The sequence below is a fragment of the Chenopodium quinoa genome, unplaced genomic scaffold (genome assembly GCF_001683475.1).
Source record: "Chenopodium quinoa cultivar QQ74 unplaced genomic scaffold, ASM168347v1, whole genome shotgun sequence".
Lineage (NCBI taxonomy): Eukaryota > Viridiplantae > Streptophyta > Magnoliopsida > Caryophyllales > Amaranthaceae > Chenopodium > Chenopodium quinoa.
In genome coordinates this window covers 5,002,971-5,015,727 of record NW_018743574.1, presented here as the reverse complement: position 1 = coordinate 5,015,727, position 12,757 = coordinate 5,002,971, and the positions used below count along the sequence as shown (strand labels likewise).

The following is a 12,757-nucleotide window of genomic DNA, read 5'->3' as shown; positions in this document are numbered from 1 at the left end:
CATTAGGGCAGATTGATTGTTTATAGGGATAAGTAATAAGATTAGGAAAGTAGGTTAAGTTATAATCAGATTTTTAAAAGGGCATTTTCGTAATATCACATGTTAAAATTTTACTTAAAATGGAAAAAAATCAGTTTGTTGCACATAATATGAAGCACCTACTTTTGGTAAATGTTGCAGATAACCGTTTACGGAGGTAGTACTATATTTTATCATTTCTCTCTCTTACTTTAAACCCCACTTAAATTATTTTATCATTTCTCTCTCCTCTATGGTCCCCACTTATATAATAAAAATATCTACTCTCGCTCACATTCTTTCTCTTTCATAGTCCCCATCTTACTTATACTATAATAAATTATTCATCCACTCACAATATTATATTACCCTTCTAAAACTCCGCGCATCACCAAGTGATGCATATAAAAAAAACGGAGGGAGTACTTAACTTCCTTAATACCCGCGTAATCAACCCAAATGGGTCGTTCTTTTTGGGACGGAGGGAGTAATATATAATGGAGATAGTATGTTCCTAGTTGTCTGTACTCAACAACGTTTGCTTGAAAAGTATCAACACATGTATATATTATATAAAGTTGTGTCTTCAAACATGAAGACAACGACCTAATAAAAATATTAGACCTTAAATTTGTACTTTTACAATCTTAAGTGTTCATAATAAAACTAAACAACCTAATGTTGTTTAACCATGATGTCCTTGATTATATTTCTCAAGGATGTATAAATACCAACTACAACAATTACTATACTTGGAAGTTAGAACTATAAGCAACATGATGAACACCCGCTCAATAAGAACAAAAGATCCATTATATTGTTATCACCAGAAGAACAAAATATCCCATGTTATATAAAAATTCATACAAATAAGAAACAACTAACCTTAATTTTAAGGCCGAATGAACTAACATCAACAACTCACCCACTTCATCTTTTGTTAAAAAAATAAAATAAAAAACCACTTCAATATTAGCTACTATCTTCCGCTTTAAGAAGCCCGGCCCGTCTTGTGTGTGGCTGGCCACACCGTGTGACCACTCATAAAATATTAAAGTAACCTCTATAACACTGACTAAGTAAACCGTAACATTGATCGAGTAACTCCTATAACACTGACGAAGTAACCCTTTTAACACTGAATATGTAACCCCTATTACACTAACGAAGTAACTCATATATTGGATGGCGGCCACACCGTATGGCTAACCACATATAAGACTTTGTGATTCCCACTTCAACTTTATGAATTTCATATCTTCGTTAAACGCTAATTTAATATGAGTACGAGTAACCAAAATATACGACACTTGTAAGACTTTTTCACGAGGATAATTCTTATGGTCTCTTCACTTCATCTTAATTTCAGTTCAGCTTTTTATTTCCTTCTCTTATAAAATATTCATTTATGACCGGATGGCTTTAATAGACTTGATCACATAGGTTGAGGTTAGTAGATTTCAACACTTAATCAAATGTTTTTAACTAGTAAGAAAGGTCTTCACGTCATCAACGAATAAAACAGTGTCACAGTCAGATATTGTACGTCTGTGCCATTGTTTTAAAGTGGCTGCTTTTATGTCCGACTTAGTGTAAACAAAAATTTTGAGTTTGCAAAATAATCAAAATAAATGCAACAAATTAATTTTATTAATATAATAATTTTTTGAGTACAATCTCTAATATGATCCACTGTTTCAATCTCCACACTATGTTGTCAGATGACTCGATTTGTTGTTGTCGAAATTCGCTTTTCTCTAGATTTTTCTTGTGTGTGAAATGAGGGAAGAGAGCCCTATTTATAGAGTTCTCCCAAGCTAGGGTTTCAAGATAACCACTAAATGAGTCTTATATCATTTAACATAGGCCAAAGTAACCTAGATTAACTATTTAGTCAATATACACGAGTCAACAATTTGACTTTGACCCGAATAATATGTAACGACACTTGATAAAATTTCCGTGCCTACACTTAGGTCATTTTTTTTATTCTAGACTTTTGATGAAAGCATGTTAATGGTTTAGTCAAGATTGAGCATTCAGCCATTTAGCAACCAGGAGTCCAGGACTCCCAAAGATTCAGCAATGAATAATCAGAAATCAAACACTTCACAAAGCTTTTCAAAAACCTATACGAAATCTGTTACAGGGCAAATGTTAAATGAATTACAATAACAAACAAGATTAGCCCCAAACATTTTGACAATGTCTTCTCAATTAAATCATCAGCTTTCTTCAACCATCTATCAGTACAACACTTTTTCTACTCTGTCTACCTCAGTCTCTCTCTTTCTTTCGAGAGTTGGAAAGAATCCGCAATCTAAAATAAGAATCTAATACCTAAGGGCTTATTCTACAATTTTCTACTTGTTGGCTCCACTTGCAGCAACTATTATGTAGAAGCAAATCCGCTTGGAAAAGCAAAGACTGGTGTCAGCACTCATTTGAAAACATCAGACTTCAAAGCCATTTCAGAATATCCAGTATAACAGACATTTGTAAACTGATGGCTTCAAAGGCATTTTAGAATATCCGGCTACACAGATATTCGAGAACCTCGAATATAATCTCAAAATTTCTTGACTAGCTTGCTCATGTTACCGCCGAGAGGTTCGAGACCTTGGCTTAGCTCTCTGCCAAATCAAAAAGCAATGGGATGAGTAACAAGAATTAACACACCAGTAAAATATTGACCTCTGTTTTAAAAATATACGACAGCTTAAGATATCTGAAGGTCAACAGGTTCTTTCTGACCATATGCTTATGTAGCAAGAAATGTTCTCACAAAATTGTCTAAGCAAGAAGTTGTAAATTATAAAACATAATTTCATGAACAAGAATACTGGAAACTATGGTTGATGTGATCACATGGGGAAAAAAAATTGGCAAGCAGAAATGTGGTATACACATCACATGGGGAGGGAGGGGGTGGGAGGACTTTACCAAAAAAGATAACATACTGTAATAAAGTAGTAATTTTGGAACATACCAAAATAAAAAAATAAAAAAAAACAGGAAAAAATACGAGACAGACTGCAGAGAGTGGTATAGAAGGATTAATGTTAGCAACCATAAATGAATGAGACTTTGACTTACATTTGTAGCTCCAAAGCTTGACCCTGATCCTAATGCAGAACCTGTTAATCAAGGGAAATCAGGAACCAAAAGAATGACAAAATCCACCAATTTTGCACAAAATAAGTGATCCTTTATGCATTGATCAGATAAGAATACATCGGATACTATATACGTGGTATATTTTTATACATGGATCAAAGCATACAAAGAATAGCAATATAGCAAATTAAATGAAATAAAAGAAGATTGATATAAATTTAACTGCTCAAACCACGTAGAAGGTGAAATTACATTATGGCCCAAAATGCAAAAAATAAAAAAAGCCGGAAATTTATGAAACCTCTAAATAAATCCAAAGAAACTATATGAATACAAAACGGTTGAAAACAAACAGCATAAAAAGCATAATTATAAACAACTGCCTCCACAGGTCCAAATCTCTTTAAAAAAAGACACTCTGTGATAGATTGATAGAGCATGTGCAATCAACATTCCATCCAGACAGAAAAGGATGTCCAAAACAGCATAGATGTTTCAATCAAGATTTTTTTTTTCCTCAGTATCCTGGTGGGATGTAGACACAAATAAGCCATATGCTCACAGATATGTACAAGAATAAAGCTTCGGCTTCTGTGATACTATATTGGGCAATCAGTTAACCAACGAGGCTCCTAATCACCCAATCAGTTACATCAATTTATGAACCCTTAAAAAATGCTAGTATAAAAATGATAAAGGACGACAAGGCAACAACAACTCAATAGTCGATCCATTGAGCTCCTGCCAGGAAAAAAATTCATATGATACACCAAATTCAGGCTGCAATGATATTAGTGAGATTTTAAAGCAGCATGTTCTTTAAGGTAGCCTAATTATAGGGACTGGGCCATAGGTCTCTTAACTGTATGTACTTACATACTCACTTAAAAACAAGTGTGTATATAAAAGTCCATCCCCACTGGAGAGAAACACATAAATACTAACTAATATATAAATAAGATCTACCAGGTCCTTAATTCAATACTATTACACAGAAAGTATTCAAGTAAGCTTGAAGTGTTATGTACCTGAACCAAAAGGAGTTGAAAATAGGGAGTTTCCAGCTGGTGCAGAAGCAGGAGCACTGCCACCAAATAAGGAGGCTGTTGAGGCTGATGGAAATGCCGGTGATGAGGAAGGGAAGAGTGAGGTTTGAGGAGAGGCCATAGATGTAGAAAAAAGGCCCCCTGAAGCAGATGCAGGGGTTGAAAACAGAGAAGATGAGGACGTGCTAGCAGGAGTAGCTCCAAAGAGAGAAAACCCAGTTCCAGCTGAAGATGACACTGGTGCTCCAGAAGTCTGTGGTGCGGTAGATACCCCAGGAGCCCCTGAGCTAGCAAACAATCCAGCAACCTGAGTTGTTGGCTGTGGTGCTGCTGGCAGATGCAATGTTGGGTGCACTCTTTTAGCAGCTGCTTCTTGTCTGGCCACTTCACGCCTGTCAGCCTCCAAAAATGGGTCACCAACATCCCCACGACGTCTCTGGTCAGCAAGATATGCTGTTCTCATGGATTCAATGTACTGATGAATACTTTCAACCTGAAACAATGTAACACAGAATTCATCGATTTTCACAAGGGAATCGAGGAAGAGCAGGAAATAACCAAAAGGAATACTGATGGTTAACTTTACACTAAGAGGCAAAACATTTTGAGAGGCATACAAAACTGCAAAAGCCAATGCAAAGCAGAACCAACAGGAAGTATAATGATAAATCAGTCATCAGAAAAAAAAAATTACACAACCACTATGGATAAGGATGGACAATTCACCAACATACTAAAGCAGTTGACATATCATTGCACTACAAAGGCACTTCCCATGAACAAAGTCCCTCACGAGTGCTTTCTTGTCCCCCCTTACAAGATCAATTGGTTACAAAGACTAAACAATTGTAATACTCAGCGATGAAATGTCCTGTCCAGATGTATTGCCTACGCAAAAGAGGCTATCAGCTTAATCAACAGTTAAGCAGCATCTACAACACTTGCTAATTAAACAACCAACGTTTTATGCATATGCAAGAAATTTCGGAATACTGCAATACAAACCAGAAATAACTAAATACAGATAAATTTAGCATTCAATTGCATGTCTGATTACCTTAGCAGCCACGTGCACAAAAAATTCATGTACATTGGTCAGAACTTTAGGAAAAGACTGCAAAACCGATGAGTTTAAAGTTATAGAATTTCGATCAGAATCTGAGAGTAGAAGCTGCTCTAACTCCTCAATCCATTGCCGGCACTCCCCTATGTACTTCTCAAATCTAGCAACTGTTTGCTGCATAAATGGAGATGGTTTCTTTGGAACCCCACTGTAAAAATCATTTACTGGCACCATAGAGCTGGCAGCTGCTTGACTTGATCCGCCAGGTGTTGTTGATGTACCAGGGGTTTGGGCTGATGCAGTAGTATTTGAAGCAGTTCCACCTTTTTGATGAAGAAACCTTGGCCGAAGAATCATAAAAGAACGAATGGCAATCTCGGCGTTTCTTAGCATTTCCTTTACACCACCCATCAACTCATGCAATGTCACTTTCTGTCTTTCCATGGATGTACTAATTCCGCCAAGTTCCTGTGAGAACATCAAAATACTGCTCTCAATGTTCTTCTCTAAAATTAAAAGGGAAAAATCTATATAGAGGTCTGATGCCTAAATTTAGGACTATCATGCACATTTACTATCAATTCTTACTACACGAAACGAAATTTAGACACTCAATTTCAATAATGGAGAGAGTAAACAAATTTCATGAATAGTTTAATTACAATAATGGTGTGACTACACAAGTTTCATTAGTAGCCTTTTTGGGAATATCAATCATGAAGCCTTAACTTAACAATGCGACTAGCAACACCATATAGTTCGAGTTTCACAATACAAGGCAACTCCGGCAACAACCTATATTTGACATAAAGTTCGAAAAAATAACAAAAACAAGATTAACATAAACAGTGAGAAAATAAGTAACCTGAAGAATGCGGCTAGCATCAAGCTCGAAAGTATTATTGGAGACCGAAGAATCGAAGAGGCGGTTACATTGATCTAAACTCTGACTCTCACCTCTGTACTCCAGTATTCTATCCCTAATAACCCAAAAATCAAAATTAAAATAATAAGAATACGGCCATCAATTAAAACGGAAATTAAATCAAAATCAAGAAAACTCCCATCAATTAAAACAGAAAATTTAAAAACAAAAAGGAAAATCAAAAGAAAAGAAGCCAAGAAAGAAACTTTACTCAATTTGCAAGAGAACTTTCTGGGAGTCAGGGTGAAGATCTGCCCATTTAGTACTGTAACTTGCTGGGGTTTTCTCATTTGTAAACAAAAACAATTGCTGTTGTTGCTGTTGCTGTTGTTGCTGCTGTTGCTGCTGCTGTTGGAATTGAAACTGTTGTTGCTGCTGTTGTTGCTGTTGCTGCTGCTGTTGTTGTTGTTGCAAGAAAGGATTCGATTGTTGTTGGGGTTGTGTTTGCAATTGAAAGGGAGATTGTTGTTGTTGCTGTTGTTGGGGAGTTGAGAAGAGAGAGAAAGACGACATTGTTAAATCTTGGCTAGTGGAGGAGAGAGAAAATGTAGCATTTGTAAATTGAAAGGGTTTGAAGAATGAAATTTGGTTGCTAAATTGGCGCGATTGTAAAAAATGGAAGAAATTTTGGGGGAAATTGAAAAACAAAACCCCCTTTCGACTGTTTTTCTGGGTTTTAAAAAACCCTAGTCGAAGAGGGAAGCTGATGAATGAAGCAATAATGTTGAAGATCTTGGAAGTTAAGTTCGGTGCCCCAAATTACGGTTTGGGCCGGTTTTCGCCATTTCGTATTTATATGTTAGCGTCTATTATAAGTCTAAGCCCAAACATAAAAGATCTTGTTTTTGTACTCCCTTACACAAGTAATGCTTAGCTTGTTTGAACTTTGGTTTTGACTTGAGCTAACTTGTTAAACATAGTGGGTGGGAATGCCCCCTCAATCCCCTCATACTCGTTCCGACCTAAAATTTTATAAATAGAGTGAGTGCGAATGCCCCTTCAATCCCCTCATACTCGTGCCGGCCTAAATTTTATAAATAGACTGGGTGCGAATGCGGAATGCCCCCTCAATCCCCTCACACTCGTGCTGATCTAAAATTTCTATATACACCACCTATCCAGTTGGCCAATACCCACCATTCATGGTAGCCTTTATAAATTATAAGTAGACATCCAATGTTCATTCTATCATTTAAGTTGACATCCATAATGTATGAATATATTGTTATATACACCCGGGTATACCGTACACCCATAAGTATTTATTCCCATTTTAATGATTGTTTTTCATTTTATCATCAAATGAATAGCAAAAACTAAACTTAGATTGATTGTACGTAATAATAAGGATTGTAAAGTACAGAGTAATGGTTTGGTGGGTATATGACGGGGTTATCAAAAGAACAGATGTGGGGAAAAACTAATGAGACTCCTATGATATCAAAACTCACCAATTTTATACTACCCATAGTGCCCAAATACATAAAAAAAATTTGATATTCATATTTTCTGACTACTTATCGATATTACTATACTGAAATTGCCAAATTATACTCCGTAGGTTGTTTATTAAAAAGACATGTTAGATCGATCAAATTAATTTACCTAATTTCAACACAAATGTGTGTGATGCTATTGAGTGGGGACAACTAGTTGGAGATTCAATCCGTGACTTTACGCCTGAAAGTCGGAGATCTAGTTAACTTTTCTAACCTCCTTTGTGAGTTAGATATTCTTTGACTTGGTAGTGTATTTTTCTCATTAAATAGAAAAGCGGCAATATATACAAATTTAAAGTACATGTATGTTATTGTTTCATCATAGACAAATACGAAGTAGAACTCAACTAGCCTACCCCCCCCCCCCTCCCCCTTTTTTTTTAATCAAGGAGTCGTGACAAGTTTTTTCATGTACATTTTCATAGGCTAAATCCAAGGATGTGTAGAAATGTAGAATATTGATTTTAACTGCAATTAATATTATATCCAAGTAGTTTGACATTTATGTCCAAAAAGAGGAAGTGAACAGCAATACAAACGTAGGTGAGTAGTTTTTTTATTTGAAACGGTAATGACTAATGAGTAGTTTTTTCATAGGGATTCCCAGTTTAATAAACATCACTTTATACTTACTCGATCTTTATCCACCTACGTTTTTATAATAATACTCCGTAATGTTTTTGTGATTACGTACTAATGTACTATGCGATCCCATTATCATGGAAAACTTCAAATCCTCCAATTATATGCAGAGTATCACACTATCACGAGTATAATAATGTTCCTACTACAGTAGCTATAACAATGAAGAGGATCGCGGAATCTAAGAATCATTTTATCTCAACAATGGATTAATTACTAAGACAAAAAAATACTACTCCGTATCATTCTATCAATATGCCTCCGTCTCATCTTACTTGTCTATGACTATATTTAGTGATAGCTTAAATGAGACAAGTAAAATAAAGGACGGGGAGATCAAGAAACAATTGGGTTTAGTATTCATTAATCATTAACCCAGGCTATCTTCTATTCATAGAAAACAAATTAAAGGCATTACAACCACCAAAACTCACTAATCACTACATATGATAATATGATCTCAAGCTGTTCATAGCAGGTTCAATTACACTACTGAAATTTCACTCAATTTCCACATTAACCTACCTAACCCCCCTTCAAAATTACAGCCATACCCTCCCAGTTACACCATAACCATAACATTAGTACGGAGTATAAAACAAAAACTACAATAATTTAATGATTTTTTTTTTCCCTTTGATTATGTTTTTTTAATTTTCTAAGAAAAAAGAAAAGGGAATTGGGGGAGAATTTGATTAATCTCACTTTAGACCATTGCCCGTTGTAGAAATTGCAAGTTCTGGTAAGGAATTATAACATTCACCACCAACAAACCCAACCACTTCACCACTCTCCATGTGCCACGTGTCACTTCTACTCACACCCCCTTCTCCACCACCACCTGCTCCTCCACAACCACCGCCGTTGCCACCATTCACATACGAGCCAACTTCATGATGAGGAAAAGCCCAAACCCCACGTCCAAGCCCAAACCCAACTTCATCAAGCCCAAGCCCAAGCCCAAACCCACCTAACGCAAGTATCCCACCAGGTCCACCACTACTCAGCAACGAGGTAAACCCACCGCCACCAACCGTAGTTGAAGGAAGTGTAACATAAACAGGAGTAGCCTGGTGAGAAACGGGTATGGGCTCAAGACCCGGCCCAATAGAAACACCCGAAGAAGTAGAAGTACTAGAAGTAACCAATGATGAAGAAGTACGTGAGCGCTTAGCCGTCTTACGGGACCCACCACCAACAGGGATGTCACGGAGGGTGCCACCGTGGGTCCAGTAACGACGGCAAGACTTACAAAAGTGACGTGGCTGAGAGAAGTTGTAGTTGTTGTAGTAACAGAATTTTGTGTTGGTTGAAGTGCAACGTGGACAAGGGAGTGGGTCTTGTTGTTCCACAGGCGGTAACGGCGCTCCCATCTGTTGCGCCCTTACCGCCCGTCTTTCGGCCGCCTCGGTCGGCATATGTGTATGTGTATGTGTGTTAATAATTCAAAGGAGAATCTTCTAATTAAGAGGAGGAGTTTTGAGTTTGAGTAAGGGTGTATGTGTTTGTTTAATTTGATTGAGAGAAAAAAAAAAGGGAGGAAGAAGGGTATTAATATGGAGAGTGGTAGTAGTGAGATTGTGAGAAGAGGCAGAGCATGCAGAAGAAGGCAAACAGTGAGGAGAATTGAGAACAGCTTTATTCAGTTAATCAGTCGGGTGTTTGGGGAGAATTTTGATAATTCTTTTTTTTGTTTTCTTTTCAGTGAGACATAATAAGTTAATGGATAAGGACTTGCCAATATTACTGTTTTTTTTTTTTTTAAATTAAAATGATTTTTTTTTTTTTTTTTTTTTTTTTTTTTTTATAATTAGGAGAGTGATTTACGAGTATGTGATATTCATGGTTTTGGGTACCTGTCATTTTATAGTGCTATTTCTACAGATTGTCTTTGACCAAAATTTGGTAAAGGGTAGAAAGTTTGTTTGTATTATTGTAAGGGCTAAGGCAAATGAGGTAAAAAAATCTTTTGCTCAGATATTAGAATCGAACTGGATTTATGTGGGGGACTAGGGCCTTTTTGTTGTCAAGGGTTCAAGGCTAATGTTGTTGATTCTGTTTTGAACTTTTGATTTGCCTTTGACATTTATTGTTAGTGCATACTCTGATGTAGTTTGTTAATTCAATACTTAGATTTGATGTTATTAGTCGATTGTATTAGTTGATTTAGCTAGTTATTATCGTTAGTGTTAAGTGTATGATTAATTAAATAAGTAACAATCAGATTATATGAATTATCTAATTCATTGTTTAGATAGATGATCAATAAAAGTATTGCTGAGTAAAATAAACATGCTAGCATCATTCTAAACAATATAAGTACTATATTTGACTAGGATTGTGATAAAATATTGGTTTCAATCTCTTTTGGTAATTGGTGTTAATCTTATATTATAATTCTCACAATTAAAATATTCTCTCAAAGTCTCAACCAAACACTCTCAAGTCTCTATTGTAGAGGCAACTAGTAGTTTTATTATATTCTAAATCCAAGTAAAAGTTGGTTGTCTTACATATATGATTTTATGAATTTGCTGAATTGTCTTTCCTCTATTTGGTTTTGATTAAAATACGTATGTGAAATGTGAATATTACTTTAGTCTTTAAGATAGAGGTATAATTATAATAGCAGCATAAATTTTGTGGACTCAATACATTACATGACGCACGAGTCAAAGCATTAACCATGCAATAGAAAGAAGGAATGATAATGCTGGGGCACAAGAGAATACTTATAAAGAATCCATTCTTGAAAGTTCTAAAATTGTAATAGTACTATGCTATCATGCCTGCTAAAAAATATGCACGGGTCATAGTGGCTCTCTCTCGTTCACTTTTCAAGCCTAAGAATATGAAGATTATATGCAATCATTTAAAGTTAGGATAATAATTAGTGACCCATGATGATGATGGTCTGAATTTTTCTTTAATATCTTGCAGGATTAAATACAATATCGACCAGTTGCACTGGCTAATTAGTTTGTCATGCAAAATTCTCAATAGCATATTATATGACAAATTAAAAGTATAAAATTATTATATAAAAAATAAAAATATCACATAAATGATCAAGGACAAACCATGCAAACATGAAACAGGTTATTTGCAAATACACACGATTGTATCAAAATATACAAAAATAAAAAATATAAATCGAGTAAAAAGTCGAACACAAAGTTATTCAAATAGAGTGCCGGTTCATTGAATAAATTTCAAATATTTCTGCTAGTTAGTTTGTTCATTGTTAATCTGTTATACATTTTAAAGATTTAAGAATAATTAAGACCAAGTTCATGCATCATGAGAAGTTTAGAACAACTGTAGAACACCTAAACTATGACTCTTCAGAATATAAATTTGACATTTTGGTCCATATGTCTGTTTAACATATTCATGAATTTGGATCGGCAAGCAACTCACGTAACTATTAATAAGTAATCAAATATTCTAATTGTGAATCACCGAAAAGAAAAAAAAAAAATACATAGCTCCATTTATAAATTAAGTTGGCAGTTATTCTTCATATCATATAGAAATGATAATACTTCTATTCATCGATGAGCCTATAAATTAAAGTGTTGAAGCTAAAGATGGGCACAAGTCGGGTTTTGTAGGCCCATGTGTTGCTAGACCTATGTCAACTTTTTAATTTGATATTCATACATAACCAATGGCTTATTAACGTGCTTCTCATACCATGCCATTTTTGTATCGTGTTTGGTTAACCCTTAGCTTGTGCCGGCCCTGTCCATGCCCTCCTCCAGTCGGATCCTTGTAATGTCTTTTCTCCCTTCTTTTAATTCCATAAAAGATCATAATTATAAGGTTGAAAAATCCCAACATCATTTCTAATACAAACTACCAAATAGTAAATAATAAGTCATTGTGTGGAACATTTATACATTTCATCAAGAACACTACAACTTTTTTCTATGCAATATTTGCATTGACAAATTTGAATGCCTTACCTACCACTTTGATAGGGACTTAGGAGTATTAAGTTACATTTGTTTAAGATTGATTTTTATCAAGCTTTAGGCTATTTTCATTACACTCATTGAGATATAAATCCATTAGTAGTCTAGTAGACCTAAACCTCTTAATAAGGTAGGGTTTAGTCATAAGATCAGAGAAGACTGCCATATTTTTTTATATATTTTTCTTTTAAAACAAAAAAAAGTTTGATTTTATAGATAATGCCTTCCAACCTTTACTCATTCTCGAAAAGAATTTAGGTCCCTTAAATAATTAATTGGAGTATTGTTACTGTATATATAGTAGGAAAATTTGCCATGAATAATATCACCTTGCACCGGTCTTCCAATAATAGAACCACCTTTGGATTATCTCAAAATAACATGACCTTTGACATACATCTTCTATAAATAGAACAAAAAACCGGTAACCTGTTTTATAGGTTACATTGGACACGTGTCGCGTTGTAATT

General features: G+C 35.2%; 2 protein-coding genes across 2 annotated transcripts; both read right to left on the bottom strand.

Annotated features, from left to right (window-relative positions):
- Positions 1–2,104: 2,104 nt before the first annotated feature.
- LOC110682244 (nuclear pore complex protein NUP58-like) lies at positions 2,105–6,921 on the bottom strand. Its single transcript, XM_021858527.1, has 6 exons — positions 6,381–6,921; positions 6,110–6,224; positions 5,239–5,712; positions 4,164–4,674; positions 3,115–3,155; positions 2,105–2,651 (listed from the first exon to the last, which is right to left on the bottom strand). The coding sequence occupies exons 1-6, from the start codon at positions 6,680–6,682 to the stop codon at positions 2,616–2,618; spliced, it is 1,479 nt and encodes a 492-aa protein (XP_021714219.1). The 5' UTR covers positions 6,683–6,921; the 3' UTR covers positions 2,105–2,615.
- A 1,752-nt stretch (positions 6,922–8,673) lies between these two features.
- LOC110682243 (dof zinc finger protein DOF3.4-like) lies at positions 8,674–10,489 on the bottom strand. The gene has a single exon (XM_021858526.1). It carries the CDS (start codon positions 9,726–9,728, stop codon positions 9,012–9,014), a length of 717 nt encoding a protein of 238 aa, XP_021714218.1. The 5' UTR covers positions 9,729–10,489; the 3' UTR covers positions 8,674–9,011.
- Positions 10,490–12,757: the final 2,268 nt, after the last annotated feature.

Coding starts and splice junctions, on each gene's coding strand:
- LOC110682244 (XM_021858527.1), bottom strand. CDS start 6,682: ATGTCGTCTTTCTCTCTCTTCTCAACTCCCCAACAACAGCAACAACAA. Junction 6,225..6,380: donor AAAGTTCTCTTGCAAATTGA/GTAAAGTTTCTT, acceptor TTGGGTTATTAG/GGATAGAATACTGGAGTACA. Junction 3,156..4,163: donor TTCAACTCCTTTTGGTTCAG/GTACATAACACT, acceptor CTTGATTAACAG/GTTCTGCATTAGGATCAGGG.
- LOC110682243 (XM_021858526.1), bottom strand. CDS start 9,728: ATGCCGACCGAGGCGGCCGAAAGACGGGCGGTAAGGGCGCAACAGATG.